This window comes from Phocoena phocoena, chromosome 10 (assembly GCF_963924675.1).
Source record: "Phocoena phocoena chromosome 10, mPhoPho1.1, whole genome shotgun sequence".
Classification (NCBI taxonomy): domain Eukaryota; kingdom Metazoa; phylum Chordata; class Mammalia; order Artiodactyla; family Phocoenidae; genus Phocoena; species Phocoena phocoena.
The window spans coordinates 13,225,801-13,241,130 of NC_089228.1; the positions used below are offsets into that span (position 1 = coordinate 13,225,801).

At 36.3% G+C, this 15,330-nt stretch overlaps 1 protein-coding gene across 1 annotated transcript in view; it reads right to left on the reverse strand.

The window, feature by feature from the left end:
- CNTN4 (contactin 4) overlaps window positions 1–14,656 on the reverse strand; it is a 326,068-nt gene extending 311,412 nt beyond the window's left edge. Inside the window, exons 1-2 of the mRNA XM_065886143.1 lie at window positions 14,550–14,656; window positions 7,456–7,631 (exon numbers count right to left, since the gene is read on the reverse strand). Of these exons, the coding sequence (XP_065742215.1) occupies window positions 7,456–7,631; window positions 14,550–14,626 (253 nt within the window). The 5' untranslated portion in view covers window positions 14,627–14,656. The remainder of the gene's footprint in view (window positions 1–7,455; window positions 7,632–14,549) is intronic.
- Window positions 14,657–15,330: the final 674 nt, after the last annotated feature.

Here is a 15,330-nt window from a genome sequence, read left to right on the forward strand (position 1 = left end):
TGCAATGATCAAGACTCAAAAACCAGGTTGCTGGGCTTCCCTGGTGGCGTAGTGGTTGAGAGTCCGCCTGCCGATGCGGGGGACATGGGTTCGTGCCCCAGTCCGGGAAGATCCCACATGTCGTGGAGCGGCTGGCCCCGTGAGCCATGGCCGCTGAGCCTGCACGTCCGGAGCCTGTGCTCCACAACGGGAGAGGCCACAACAGTGAGAGGCCCGCGTACCGCAACAACAACAACAACAACAAAAAACCAGATTGGCAAAAGCCCCAGTTGGAGTACAGTAAAACATTCTAAATTTAATATATTAATCTTTATTACCATCATCACCACAATTGTCAGAGGGTACCTAAGTTAAGGAGAACTCAGACAAGGCTTACTTTAGTACCCATAAGAAAGATCTTCTTCAACGATGTTATCTGATCAGCTACTGTTCATCAATGTGATATTTTCACCATAAAAATTGCTGACTGCACGTAACTGATAAACCAAAATTAATCTCAGAATGGATTGGTTTATTGAGTTCCCTCTCTCTCTCTCTCTCTCTCTCTCTCTATATATATATATATATATATATATATATAGAGAGAGAGAGAGAGAGAGAGAGAGAGAGGTCATAGAAGGCCAATATGGGGTGGTTTTTGCACCTAAGGTTCCCTTTCATTTATCATCTTCATCCTTCTTTTTTCTTCCTTTTCCTCTTCTATTCCCTTCTTCGTAATACAAGCTCAGGAGGTACACATGCAGGGTTTGAATAGAGTGTACCAATCTAGTTTCTTTTCCCACCTCATGCGAGGTACCAACAGAGATCAGCATATCCATCGCTTCCTTCAAAAGAACACCACCTCGTCCACAGCCAAGACCATGCCAGTTTCCCTACAGCAGGCAGGCGACTTGATTTTGTTAAGTGATTTAATTTTACCGTAAGCAATTTGGAGGTACTTATGTATGAATTATAGTCATCCCCAGCAGGAGATGAGTAGTATTAAGTCTTCTGTTTTGAAGATCTGAACTGTTATAAAACAGCTGAACTTCTTCCAGGAAGAAGGCCCCAAACAATGTTTATGAAGCAATCAGTTTGACAGGCTAAAATCTGAGAGTTATTGGATTAGTCTCTTGGAAGCCCTTCTTAACAATCTACATTTAAAGTACATCTTTTTTCACAGGTGGGGGAGGAATAATACAGGAGTAAAAAGACTTATAATAACATGTCATTTACTGCTTGGGGATATAAAGTTTGCCAACTCACAGTTATTTATCATAAAATATCAATATTCAGAATGTTTTACAACCTACTAGCAATAAACTGGAAATTTGCATATTAACTTTTAGAGCAGAAATATTGTTATTAATTATTCTCATTATGGAACCTGAAACCAATTATATTAAAATTCGAGCCACAAATGTATGCATAATTGTGGTACACAACATTATGGTTTTAGATATTAACAGCAAATCAACATTATGACAGCATCAGGAAGCCTATAACTAAAAAATTAAAAACAAACTAATGATGGATGTACTATATGAAAGGTTGTAAACACATTGAAAAATCCAAGTTTGTGTCTACAAAAGAAACATTTTATTAATCACCCAAATCTATAGTTTGAACATGAATTCCACGAGGAAAGTGTAGTTTCAGCTGTCATGAGGGAACTATGCATGTCAAATGCCATATAATGAGCAACTGCTCAGAAGTCAGGTAGCCAGAGTCCTATGCTGGGTCCTCTCCCTTCCACTGCACCCTTGGTGAAAATCATCTCATTTCACTAATCTGCAGATTCTTTACCTACGAAAGAAGAGTAATGCCTATACTTCCTTGGGTTATGTTGAGAACTAAATGGGATAACGCTTCCAAAATGCTTAGCCTCATCTCCGACTTAGAGTAATCAAATCACAATAAAAATTATAACAATAGCTAACAGTTATTAACCCCTAATGTGTGCCAGACAATGATCTAGGAATTTTAGGCAATATTAATTTATGTGATCTTCACAATAAAGGAGGTAGAGTTATTAACCCTATTTTATGGATAAAGAAACTGAGGCAGAGAGAAGAACCTTGTCCCAGGTCACAGGGTTACAGGATAAATTGAATTTCAACCCAGGGAACCTAACTCCAGGGCTTGTGCCCTTACCCCCTATACCTAAGTGTTTAATAAAGGTTAGTTATTATTCTTATTTTAAAAAGACAGAAAAAGGAGGGGAAAAGAGGGGAAGAGAAGAAAAGACAGAAGGAAAATACAGAAGCAGCTTTTTCATCATTTTCTCATGCTAGGAATTATTCTGGGCTTTTGTATATGCTTTATAATTTAATCTTCATAACACCCTAAGGGGGAAGTATGGTTATCCCAGGGCTCTGATGAGATGTCTCAGTTCTAGCAACATTATAAGACACATAAAGTGGAATGGAGCAATGGACAACATTCCATTCTATCTAAACTTAGGCAATATAGTATCTCACTTTCTCAAGCCCACGTTCACAAATTTTTAAAAGAGTGACTTGGGTATTTTATAAGCGTGTAAGTGTAGATTACAACTTACTTAAAAAAATCCACATCTGTATGTCAGTGAACAAAACTGCCTAATTGTGTAAGGTGATTCTCAAGCAGATTTGGATTGGGATGCTTGGCTGGGAAGTAGGCAGGTAGGGTGACAGAGCTGTAGCACTTCGTTCTGTATAGACACAGCCTCTGAAAAAATCCCCACCATGAAGCAGTGAAAGTAATGAACTGAAATTCCTTCTATTCCTGGCCTTATCTTCTGATCCAGGTACCTACGTAAGAGTTAAAGAACATTCAACTTGCTTTACCCCTTGTGAGAAGGGGAGGTTAAAGGAAAGCTATTCCTAAACACTTCATTGAAGCTATGTATACTCTCACGCCAGGTTTTCAGGATACAAGTAAACTTTGATGGCATATTTTAACATATGATGCCCCAACACATAGCCTTATCTGCAAGTAGGATGGCAATTGTCTTCTACACAAACTCGAGGTGGAAATACTTGCATCTACCTCTGAAGCATTCCCAAAGGACTGCCAGGAAGTCCTTAAATGCAGTGGTTCAACTCATACCCCACACATGGCCTGATGACTTTAACATCCAATCCTTATAACTTATTCATTTATTCAACATTATTGCAAGTTTACTAAATGCCAGGCGCTGGGTAGACCCTGGTAAATTAATCAATCAAGTTTGCTAGCCCAAGGTGAAACAGTAGGACTAGATGGTAGAAGGGGCATTGGTAGTCTACTATTAGAAACAGGCTAAATGACAGAAAGAGAAGTGATTGACCCTGGCTTAATATTGCAAGGGGACTGAAAACAAAATGTGCTCCAAATTACATTACAATACTCTATGCTCATGAAAATGTCCACACCTTATCAAGAGTGACTTCAATTATGCTATGCCTGTTTAATCAAGGAAAGTTTTCTGTCCTAAGAAAAGCGGGGGTTCTTAGAGGCATCATCTCCATTAATTAGATTTTTTGCTTATGTGAATTAATTCATTTTTTAAATGCTAAATATAAGAGATTATCAAATTCTGTCTACAAAAGCAGTATGAAAATATTTTTAAAATAAATCATAAATGATGTCTACCTTATCAAATTATCGTGTGGATAAAGTTACAGAAGGTATATAAATGAGATTTGAAGGTGTAACATGTTAGATAAAGACGAAGGGATTTTTTTTCTTATAAATCAAAGTGAGTCTAACGTAGACACAAATCAAGGTATGCTGGATAGGAGGTGAAGCTGCCATTCCTTGGTTCTCACTTATTAATTATGTAAATAACAAGTAATTCAGTAACTTCAATCTTCAATTTAATTTTTTTTTATTTTAAGATACAGGCCAGGAAACCTTTAAGGTCCGTTTCAGCCATAAAATCATATGATTAAAAATGAAGAAATATTCTTACTTGCATATTATAGTTCAGTAAGTATGGTCAAAAGGCAACATCTTTTTCCCTCAATGATTATGAAAATGCTTGGGAGAAAGCAATTACTCGGTAACATTTAAAAGATGTCATTGTCATGCTCCACCTTATATCAGTGAAGAAAAACATTTTATTCTAACCAATTAAAAATGATTTTTGAATAGAGGCAATGTCTTTTAATTTTTTTTTTAATTTAAAAAGGATAGAAAAGAAAGGTCTAGAAACTATATGTTAACGATCAAAATGCTAGACTCCGGAAAATGAGTAGAATAGAAAGGGTGCAGGTTTACCAAAAAAAATACATCCTCCCCCAAAATAACTTTATACATATATTTTCTTTGTTGTGTCACTGAATAGGCAATTAATAAAACAATTTGTTTATTCCTACATATAAATTATTCTAGACTCTGGAGATATAAGGATGGACAAGATAGCCTCACCTCTCTTACAACTTAGATTCTACCATAGAAGTCAAATAATGAGAAAAAAGAAATACACAAAATCATTCCAGATCATAGTGAGTCCTAATGATTGAAAACGATGTTGTTATGTAGAAAAGTAGAGGGCAACAAAAAGGTAGGCAGAAGACAGGAGAAGAAATGGAAGGAACTGCTTCTTAGGTTAGACATGGTGATATGGAAACTTTCTCTTAGGAGGTCACACCTAAATTGAGAACTAAGGATCATGGGAAGTGAGCGTGTGAAAGATCAGGAGAAAAGCAAATAAGGCAGAGGGAGTGAAAGTATCAAGGACTGGTGCAAAAGATAGTTTGTCATTTTTGAGAACTGAAAACAAGACCATGGTAATGAATTTGAGATTTAGTCTAAGTGCAGGAGAAGGCATAAAGCGGGAAAGTAGAATGGTCTCATTTACATGTTTAAAAGATGACTCTGGCTGTTTTATGATAAATGGTTAGGGAAGATCTAGACAAGATTCACAGAGACCAGGTACAAGCGGATGTTGTAGAAATTGTCCATCTTGATTTCAGCAAGGCATCTGGCAAAGATTCTCATTACTCTAAGAACAAGTAGGAGATACTGAGGTTCAAGTATAGTATGTATGGGTAAATATGTAGCTAATTGAACACGAGTAGGTGAAGGATATTGATTTATAAATTTAATCTCATTTTATTGGACATTCTCTACTGGCAGGCTGCCCTGTCCCGGTCAACATTTTGTATCGATTATTTGAATGGACACACGCTTATCACATTTTCTGCTGACACTGAAGTAAAAGGATCAATATGTCAGATTTTAAAAAAAGATTTAAAACAATTTCAACTGTGATGGAACAAAGGGTCACAACACAGAAGGTGAATTTAATAGGAGTAAATATAAAAGTATGGATTTAGGTATTAAAATAACACAATTGGGTAGCTCTGGATTAATGGCCATTCATGAAAAATCAACCCTCTAATTTTATATGAAAAAAGTTGAAATATGAGACTGGGGTTTTAAAAGAAAGTGAATATCAATGTCAGCCCCATTCATCAAAAGAGAAGCCTACATCGTGGGATACTACTGTTCCCACTGTCCTCTGCAAAGTCAAGGCACACGCATAGAGTTGGGTACAGACATTTCTTTAGGGTCACAGTTTAATAGATAACTGAATAAAATTGTGTTGTGAAGAAGATGGTTGTGGACTGAGTATCTGGAGAAGAAAAGAATTCTGGGACAAGGGACATGAACATATTTTCACGTGTCTGAACCTAACCAGAACCATAGAGTAAGCACTGGGAGTGAAGGTGATAGAGATTTAGATACTTAGCCCAATTTTAAGGAAGAGATATTGTACTTGATTTTGTGTTTTTGAACAAGTACAGCAATCACAGGTCAGGATGCTTTGTGATGAAAAGGTGAGCTCTCTATCTTCAGAATTTTTCAAGCTGAATGCTTATCAGCTGACGATTCTGAGGGTGGCAGGATGTTAGGCATAAGAAGTGGGATAAGCAGGGTGGATTCCAAACTCAGGCACCTCAACCACAAAACGAGTGGTAGAGCTTTTACTTTGGCTAAACTATTCTATTTAAATGACTATCCCTGCATATGAGATTCCATCTTTCCAATATTTTTAGTAGTAGAAATGCCTGCACTTCTACAAAAGGAGAGCCTTAAAAGTTAGTAATTTGTTTTTTAAATGTCATAAATTAGAAAAGCAAAAGGTTGTTAATGCTATGTTAATCTCTTTTCTGTTCCTGTTATTGTTACCATTTTTAAAAGAATTTCCTACACTGTGAAATCCAAAAATCAATGAAGTACAAGAGTAACTGAATACAGAGATTTCCCTACTCTGAGAGTCTATGATTATTTTCTAAAATGAATCCAACAAAATCTATTTGTTAAAAATATAGATACCACATTTGTGTTAAACCAAAAGAAATAAACACTTTGGTTCTGTAGCACTCAATCAGACATATCCTCCTATTTTTCTGCTCACCTTAGATTACTTGGAAGACTACTGCAGAAGACATTCACAAAGAAAATAAGCCTAGTATCCCATATATACCCAATACTTAGAAAATTCATTTCTCAACTAATCAAAATGCCACCAAACAGCAATAAGAAATTAAGTACTGAATATTAGGTATATTTGATATTGAGTTTCTGGAGAGGATTTTGTTAATGAGAATATCCTACAGCGTTACTGCCAACAGACTTTGTAATTAGGAAAGCTTCGACATTCATGCACTGCTATATGAGTTGGGATTTTACACAAGGAAATATATAATCATAGGCAAATACATGAACCCTTAAAAATACAGCCGAACATCAATCCTTCAAGGTGTCTATACTCAAATGTGTACTCACTGCTCTTGCCTGTGGATTTTATTTTCAACTTGCGATCTCTAAATTCCACTATCTTTCACATGCTCATGAACTTTCATTAGCTGGTAATCCTAAAAGATGGCAATTTGATTTTTAAATGTTCTAAACCACAAATATAAAAGGTAAAGCTTTGATTGCCTTTACTTTTTGTTTTTTGCAGTTGCTTTAAAATTTTTCCTTTTCCTTCAAATAAGAAAAAGTATTAGAGAATTATAGGATTAAGAGACTACCAAGCTTTTTTCTTTTCCAACTGTGAGCTTTATGGCTAAATCGCTTGTCACACGGACTATTAACTTACTGGTAATTCAACTGCTTGCTTATACATATTCGCTTTAAAATGTGTGTGTGTGTGTGTGTGTGTGTGTGTGTATGTGCGTGTAATTTGTTGTACATGTAAACTTATATGTGTATAAATTTGAGTGTATGTGAATTTATGTGTATAGAGCATCATATAACCAAATTATCATACAGTCAAACTATCTCAACCCTTATAAAAGCAGAAGAATACATCTTCCCATTCAGATTTACAGTTTACCCTACAATGAAAGATATTTTGCAAATATGAAAGAAGGGTAAAGAAGAGCAACATGACAAAGTAAAATCTGTTTGGTTTTTTAAGATAAACTGTTTTAAAGGCTGATTGGTACAAGGCACAAAAACTCAAAGTCACACTTGCAGCAGGATATAATTGCTACTTACAAGCAAACTGAAGCTTTGCTTCTCTGCTAACAATTGTTCCAAATGAGTTTGTTGCTCTGCACTGGTACGTTCCAGCGTCTTGGGTTTTATTGGGGTTATTGATCAACAAGCTGCCTTCAACAACACTGTAGCGGAAATCCATACCAATGTCAACATCTGTTCCATTTAACTTCCACCTATAGTATAAAAATGCCAGTAGATAAAGCCTTGTAATATTAATCAATAATTCTGAGTTGTCTAAAATACATAAAAACTATGAATCGCATGAAATATCATCTGTGACTGTTTTTTAACCATGGTAAAAAAAAAAAAAAAATTAGAAAAGCTCTACCCAGCAATGGTGTCAACATAGATGCATACACATGCTTTAAAAGAGCACGTCCTTTTAAAGGAAACAAGATATTAAAATGTTAACACTTGTTTTTGTGACTACTTACAATGCTACAGACACTTCCTTTTTTTTTGGAAATTTCCCATAGCATCTTGTACAACTTTCTTCAAATAGCACTCCTCAGTAAAAGTCCTTTTTCTGGTTTGCCATCATTCTTTAAACGGGTCTATACAGATGATAGAATACACCATTTTCCGGTAGATTGCTGAGTATTTGATGAAATTGCAGAGTTGCTTTGATTTGGTCCTTAATATGACTGAAATGGCTGACTACAAAGCAGAGAAATTCCATTGATCTAGAGTTATCTTAGGAACCAAACTAGCTTTCACCAGGGATCACTTTGAAGATCTCCTTAGCTACCAGCACTCAAACATCAATCAACCAGCCCAATAAACTGTAGATCAGGCCATTAGGTAACAGACACAAAGAGGGTTTTCTTGCTTTTCTGTTTGTTTACTTGGATCATCTGTGTATCTGAGTATAGGGCCTGGCCCAATAAATTAGTTTTAGTGGGACTCACACATTTAAACAGAAAAGCTTTAGTAACAAGATCTCCTTTTCTTTTTTTTTTTTAAACAGGCAATAACATTCCAGAGAGACCTTATTTTAACCAAACTGCATTTCAGTAAGTTGTTTTAATACGTACAAACTTTTGAACTAATACAAAACAACGATTATCTTTTTTTCTCTTCCTTCCCCACAATCCTACATAAAGTATCAGGTAATGAATATAGCATAGTCGGAGTATCTGAATTATCAACTGTCTCCTAGTAGCGTTCACACTGGGAGGCCAAAAATAAGGCAACACTAGACCATAAAGGAAATTCATTGGAAGCAATAACGGGAGTAAAGAATGAGAAACAGTGATCTTATTTCCTTCAAACGGTAAAAAAAAAAACACTCTTTAAATGTGTGCATGTATATACATACTCATTGTGTATCCTCTTATAACATTCGGGGGCACTAGGGCTGGTATGCATAATGTAAAAGCATTGAAATGAAAAAAATGAAGGCCAGTTATTTTCAAGATTTTGGATACTGGGTATCATGAGAAACATGTTTAAAGAATGAGTGCTTTCTTTCCACCAAGACGTCCGTCTCTCACACTTCAAAGTCAATCTTAAGCTACACCTCTTCTCATGAAGTCTTCCTCAGTATTCCTAGTCAAGATAAATCAAAGCTTCCCCCAAGCTCCTACAGAATTCTCCTTACTTGTTTAGGTGGGAATTCTGCCTTCACCATAGATAATTTGCCTATATCACTTTCGTAGTCTCCCTTTGGTAACCTAGAACTTGACACTCAGTGTGCTCGTAAAGGCTTGTGGTATTTCACTAAATATTTTACTTCTTGGCTGGATATTTTAGCTTTGAGCATACACAATTTAAGAAGCATCCTAGCCCACCACAGCACAGCAGTGTACGTTTGCTCACGTCTATGTCTTTGAAAGGTGAAAACACGGAAACATGAGGCGTGGGAAAGGTGGGCCAGATCAGGAAATGGGACATAGCTCTTTAAGTGTTTTTATAAGAAGATGGGTATTAGAAACTGACATTGCTCTTAAGCTTGACAGTAATTCTCTCTGTGTTCTGACACAGACAAGAAAGTAATACACAATAAAAAGAGAACGACTGGGTTACATCCTAGCAGGTCTATATGCTCATGAATCTCCAGGGCTGACTGCCTGCCCTAGACATCTTTTTGAGTCAGCTGGTCACATCTCTGTCGTAACTCTCACTTCAAATGAGAGTCGAGCAATTTAATATGACAAGTGTAAGAACTCAAAGAGGAAATTGGAATCTAATGTGAGCTGCAAGCAGAGAGCGGAATGTAGGAATGGGATCACGTGAGCCTTTTTAGAAAAGTCTTCGTAGGGATAATGAGAACACCTCTGTGGGTTTGTCTTCACTCGTCATCTCAACCAGAATGCTCTGCAGAAAGTCCATTACTCTATTACCTGCTTTTACATACAAATAGCAAAGGAAAACGGAATATTTAGAAAATAAGGCGCTTGTTGTGAAACGCAGTTGAGTCTCCATTACACAGCACTATACCAAGTTTTATTGCGATGCAGTCACTGTTCATTCCAACTGAATGTGGACTGCGTTGAATTCCTTATCCTATACTGAAACAGTCTTGAAAATATTCACAATTCATTTTCAATGTTTGAGGAGTCTTTTAAGAACTGGTAATACAGAGGCGATGCTCATTTGACACAAAGAGATTTTCCCAAGGGCCAGGACATGGGTGAGTCTTGTAAGCTGATTTCTGAATTATTCAGGGAATCACAATCCCATTCTCTCCAGAGAGTGAGGTTGTGCACAACCAAATACTGACACTGTGAAGCTCTGTAAGGTACCATTTTTCAGACCTTGCTGGGAAGCTGTCTATAGCATGTGTTGTAGCAAAACCCTCTCTCTTTGTTCCCTGTTTCAGCTTGGCACCGAAGAAGGGGCAGGACCTTTCTGACCTGAAATTTGTTGTCTGCAAACCAAGCTGAATACAAACTTCACAGCAAAAGTATTTCCACCAAGTACTTGACCATTCTTTCCATCGGGAAGTGGAGGCTGACAGCCATAAGTAATGTCATATGTCCTTCCGGAACTTTAATACAAGGAAAGTGGGCACAAGTCAAAACTTCTTAAGTTTTTCTGGGTCTGGGTCAATCCTTACAAAATTCAGGGGCAGGAAACAATGAAAAGAGAAGGCTCCGTTCAGGGAATAAACACAAAGAAGAGAGGTCAGTCGGGGCATCTGAGGGAAAACCTAATGGCGAAGATCCCCATGAAGAACTCACCTTGAATTTCTCCTAGGGGTTCCTCCCCTCAAAGTCAGCCTGAAGACTGAAAAAGTTCAGCCAGAAAGATGTTTGAAAATACCTGATCTCTCCATTCTTTCTCTTGTTCTTTCCTTCTACAAAAGGGAGTTTTTAGCTCCCAGGTACCAATCAGCTATTTCGTCACAGAGAAACTACCAAAAGTATACAGTAAAGTGAAGTACACTGCAACCAACTGCTAGTGCATTTGATTAAAAGTTTTCTTCTCAGCTTTTCCTGGCAATCTTTAAAAACATAACAGGTTTCTGCTCCTCTGCTTGTTTTAAATAACAAAGCAAGCCCGTATATCTAGAAACACAATGTTACAAAAGCAATGCTAATTAAAGGTCAGAGTTTGGGGAAAAACAAAGCAGCCACCCGCCAAATTCTGCTGCAAAATTTCTTCTCATTTATGGCTAACATCTGAACTTATACTTGGCCATGTATTAAAAACTGGGGCCATTTAACTCATCATTTATGTATGTAGGAACCTTTGCCTCTTGCATTTATTTATTTTACTACGTAAAGCATTTAAAAATGTTTGATTTAGCCTTGAATTCAACATATTATAGGGAGAATAGCTACGTATTCTGATTTATCCAGGACATTGCTGGGTTTACCCCTGTCCTCCTGGAATAATTATTAACAGTGGCCTTTTCCTCTCAGAAGTGTGCTGGTTTGGATGATAAATTACATGTTCACCCTAATTATATGGTCCATTAGAGAGTTCTTTTTGTTTTTCTTTCTGGAATGTACTTCTTTTTTTTGTCCCTATGACAAAAGGTCATTAGCCCTCCAAATTCACTTAAATATCTCCTTTCCTGTGAAACTTTCTCTGATACCTTCCCTCTCTGTCCTGAAGCAGACTTTCTTTCCTCCAGAATGCCCTAGAACTTGGACATCCTTTATTCACACTTCCAGCATAGCCCTGTACTTCCACCTCCAGGCACTGACCCCCAAAGCACACTATTTGAATATGTCGTGTATTAATCTTTGAATACCTCAAACCTAGGATGGAACATTGCAGCTGCTTTAATGTAGTGGTTTAAACATCTTTCCTAGAGGATGTATTTTTCAGAATCCTAATATATACCCTAGTTCAAAGCAGACCTACCATGATGGAATCTTGGTTAGAAACTCTGTAATAACTCACCCCAGGTAATTCCTGAGTCAACTCCCTGGACCCTGGAATTCACAGTTTGAAAAACACTGGGGGGGTCTGATGAATAATGCTATGTTTGATGAATGAATGGGCACACAAACTAAACTCTAAAACAATTTCCACTACGTTAATACTACCATCCTGTATGGGACGTCCCTTGCCCTCTGCCAATCTGAAAACTATCAATACCTACCTCAGTTCAAATTCCACTTCTGTGCCCCCCGGGTGACTCCAATTTCTTCCTCCCCTAAACTATGACACATGTGCCATATACTCTTTTGGTTTTTATATACTACTACATATTGGTTATTAGCTTAAGGTTTTCATCATTAAATCTGAATAGAGGTAAAATAATATTTATAATATGTATGTAAATTATATAAAGGATGCCGAGACAATAAAGATCTGTGTTTAAGAAAAGGAATATTATTACTCTTGAAGTCTCCTATTTCCATTTTGTTTCCAATCACTCTTATCTCAATGGTTAATTATAATCTTGAATTTTGGCTTTTTCATTCCTTTGATTTTATGATTTTATCATGTATGTTAGTATCCTTAAACAACTACTCCATCTTACTGCCTTTGAACTTAGTAAATATGGGATTATAAACTTTGCATTCTTCTATGACTTGCTTTGTCTACTCAAAGTTACGTTCCTGTGACCCATCATGTTTTTGTAGCTATAATTCATTCATTTTCACTGTTGCATGGGGTTACCGTGTATGAATATGCCAGGTTATATTTATGTATGTTATTTATATTACGTTAAATTTGCTCTTCTAAATTTCTGTCAATTTGGTGGGTTTGAAAGAGTGTGTCGTTTTAGTTTTAATTTGTATATTTTAATATACACTGATAATCTCTTTATATGATTAATGGATATTTGATATTCTTTTCTAAGAAGTATCTGATCAAGTCTTTTAGAAATGTTTTTATTAGGTTACTTATTTTTTACTTTTTGATTTGTGGAAATTCTTTAAATAGTTTACATATTAATCCTTTGCAAATAATATTTATTAAACATATCTTCTCCCAGTTGGAAGCTTATAATTTTACCCATCCCAGTATATTCTGCTAAACAGAAATTCTTAATTTTAGTGAAGTTAAATATTTTCTTCTATGATTTGTGCTTATTTGTCATTATTGAAAAGTTTTTTCTTCCCTCCAAAGTCATAAATATGTATGCCTATTTCCTTTTAAAAGTTTTGTAAATTTCCCATGTTGGTCTTCTATTCACTTGGATTTGATCTTTGTGTACCCTGTGAGGTAGGGATCTAACTTTATTCCATTTTTTTTAAACACACGGATAATCCACTGTGCAGTATATATCTTCTCAATTTATTTCTAATATTGTCATGACTTTTAACTTTTCTTTTTTAATCTTCACCATACAGTATTGTTTTTATTATTTTTATTGTTTAGTGCAATTGATTTTTACGTGGAAATATTAACCTTTACCATTTGTGTTACTTATCATTCTTTCTTATATCTAAGACAGTATACCTGGGATCATTTTTATTCTGCTTAAAGTATATCTTTCAGCATTTTCTTTAGTAAGGATCTGCTGGAGTCAAACTTCAGTTGCTGTCTGTCTGAAAACACATTTACTTTCTTCTCCTTTTTAAAAAGTACTTCTGCCATACAAAAATTTGACAGCTAATTTCTCTCAGCATATTGAAGATTCTGTCTTCTGTCTTGATTTTTTTGTTGCTATCGAGCAGTCAGCTGTTGGTTTAATTGTCATCTCTTTGAAGGTTAGCTGTATTACAACTTTGGCCTACTTTTAATGATCATGTCTTAGGGTTGGTGTTTTGCTGTTTCTCCATGATAATTCTAGACAGGGCTTTACTTTTATTTGCACTGCTTGAAATTCACTGGGCTTACTTAGTCTGTGGCTTTGAATGTTTAATTAGCTTTGGGAAATTCTTAGCCTTTCTTTAAATATTGCCTCTGCCTCATTTTTTTTTTCCTTTCCTTATGGAACTCTGATTAGATATGTGTAAACGTTTTCTCTTAATCTCTTTTTTCTCTGTCTCTCACCTCTTTATCCATTTGTGCTGCTTTTAGACGATTGCTTCAGATATATCTTGCACTTTACTAATTCTCCTTTCAGCTGCGTCTCATCTGTTATTAAAACCACTTAACACCAAGGTTTGAAACAGGCAATTACTTTTGCTTTTAAGTCCTCTGGGAGGCAAGGTTACTTCTTATTATATTCACTGTAAGAATGTAGCCCCTGGGTCCCGGGTCTATTCTGGAAGATGTTCACATGTTAGACTCTCCTTCTGGTGGAGTCTAGGCTTTGTCTTGTGACCCCAGTCCCCTGTGAAACTGCAAAATCCAAAGCTGCAGTTCACATAGTTCTTCAAGGTGAAAATTGCTTTCAGTGTTCAGTTTTCTTCTCTGGGTTCAAAACCCACTTACTAAGTATTTCTTTCTTTCCTGCCAGTTTACTGATGCATTTTTAAAAAGGTGTTTTTAAAAAAATATGTTGTTAAGTAATGTTAAGGCTTGCAGTGAGATAGTCAATCAGGATATTTAATTCCTGGTACTGCCAGAAACAGAAGCTGGGTACTAAACTTTTCATGAGCACGAGCCTATCTTGAGCATCTCAGGATATCCGATGATGCCTATCTAAAAGCTCTTTATGTAATCAGCACTCCATAAGTATTTGTTGTTTAATAACAGAAAGTATACACGTGAGAACACATGCTTTTAAGTTAACAAACCTGATATGAGGTTTTGGATTCCCTTTAACTTCACAAGTGAGCTTCACTTTTTTCTCCTCAGAGTCCAAAGGGAACATTACATGACTTGGTTCTTGAATGAAAATTGGGCCATGCAGTGTGTAGTCATCTGAAATAAGAAGAGAAAATGTCCCAAAATGAACATCTTCCAAATAGGGACAATGACAGGAAATAACAACAAAATGAAAATAAAAGAGGTAAACTAACAAAAAAAATAGTAATACACAACAGATTCGTTCCAGCCTCTGGATGAAATTTCCCATTGAAGAATAATCTTTGGAATTATGAAGTGGAGATATGGACTCTCCTATTTCATACCGATGACTTATTTTTACCAACAACTTCCAGACACCGAACGGCTTGGCATTTCCCTTTTCTCTCCTCCACTTCTTATTGTTCCACCTGTCTTTATCCCGGCCTTTTACTTTGTTCACATTTTGGGCCTCTTACATGCCTTTCGTGCTGCTGTCATCCGGGAAGACTGTCTAATGTCACAAAGTTAGAATGTCTCTGCTCTGTAACGGGATACTATAGTTGGAAGCAAGCAATGATGACTTCTTAAATACAGTAATAAGGAGAAGCAGCAGTGTACTGCTGAGATATGTACAAAACTTTCTTAAATTGGATACGCAGGTAGATAAAGGATAACCTAGAGGTAATGACTCTCAAATTATGTGTGGTAAATTAACAGTTTGTTTTTTTTCAACCTGTTATGGACCCACAGATGGATACTTGTGTAAGTATCACACAGCTGAGATTGACT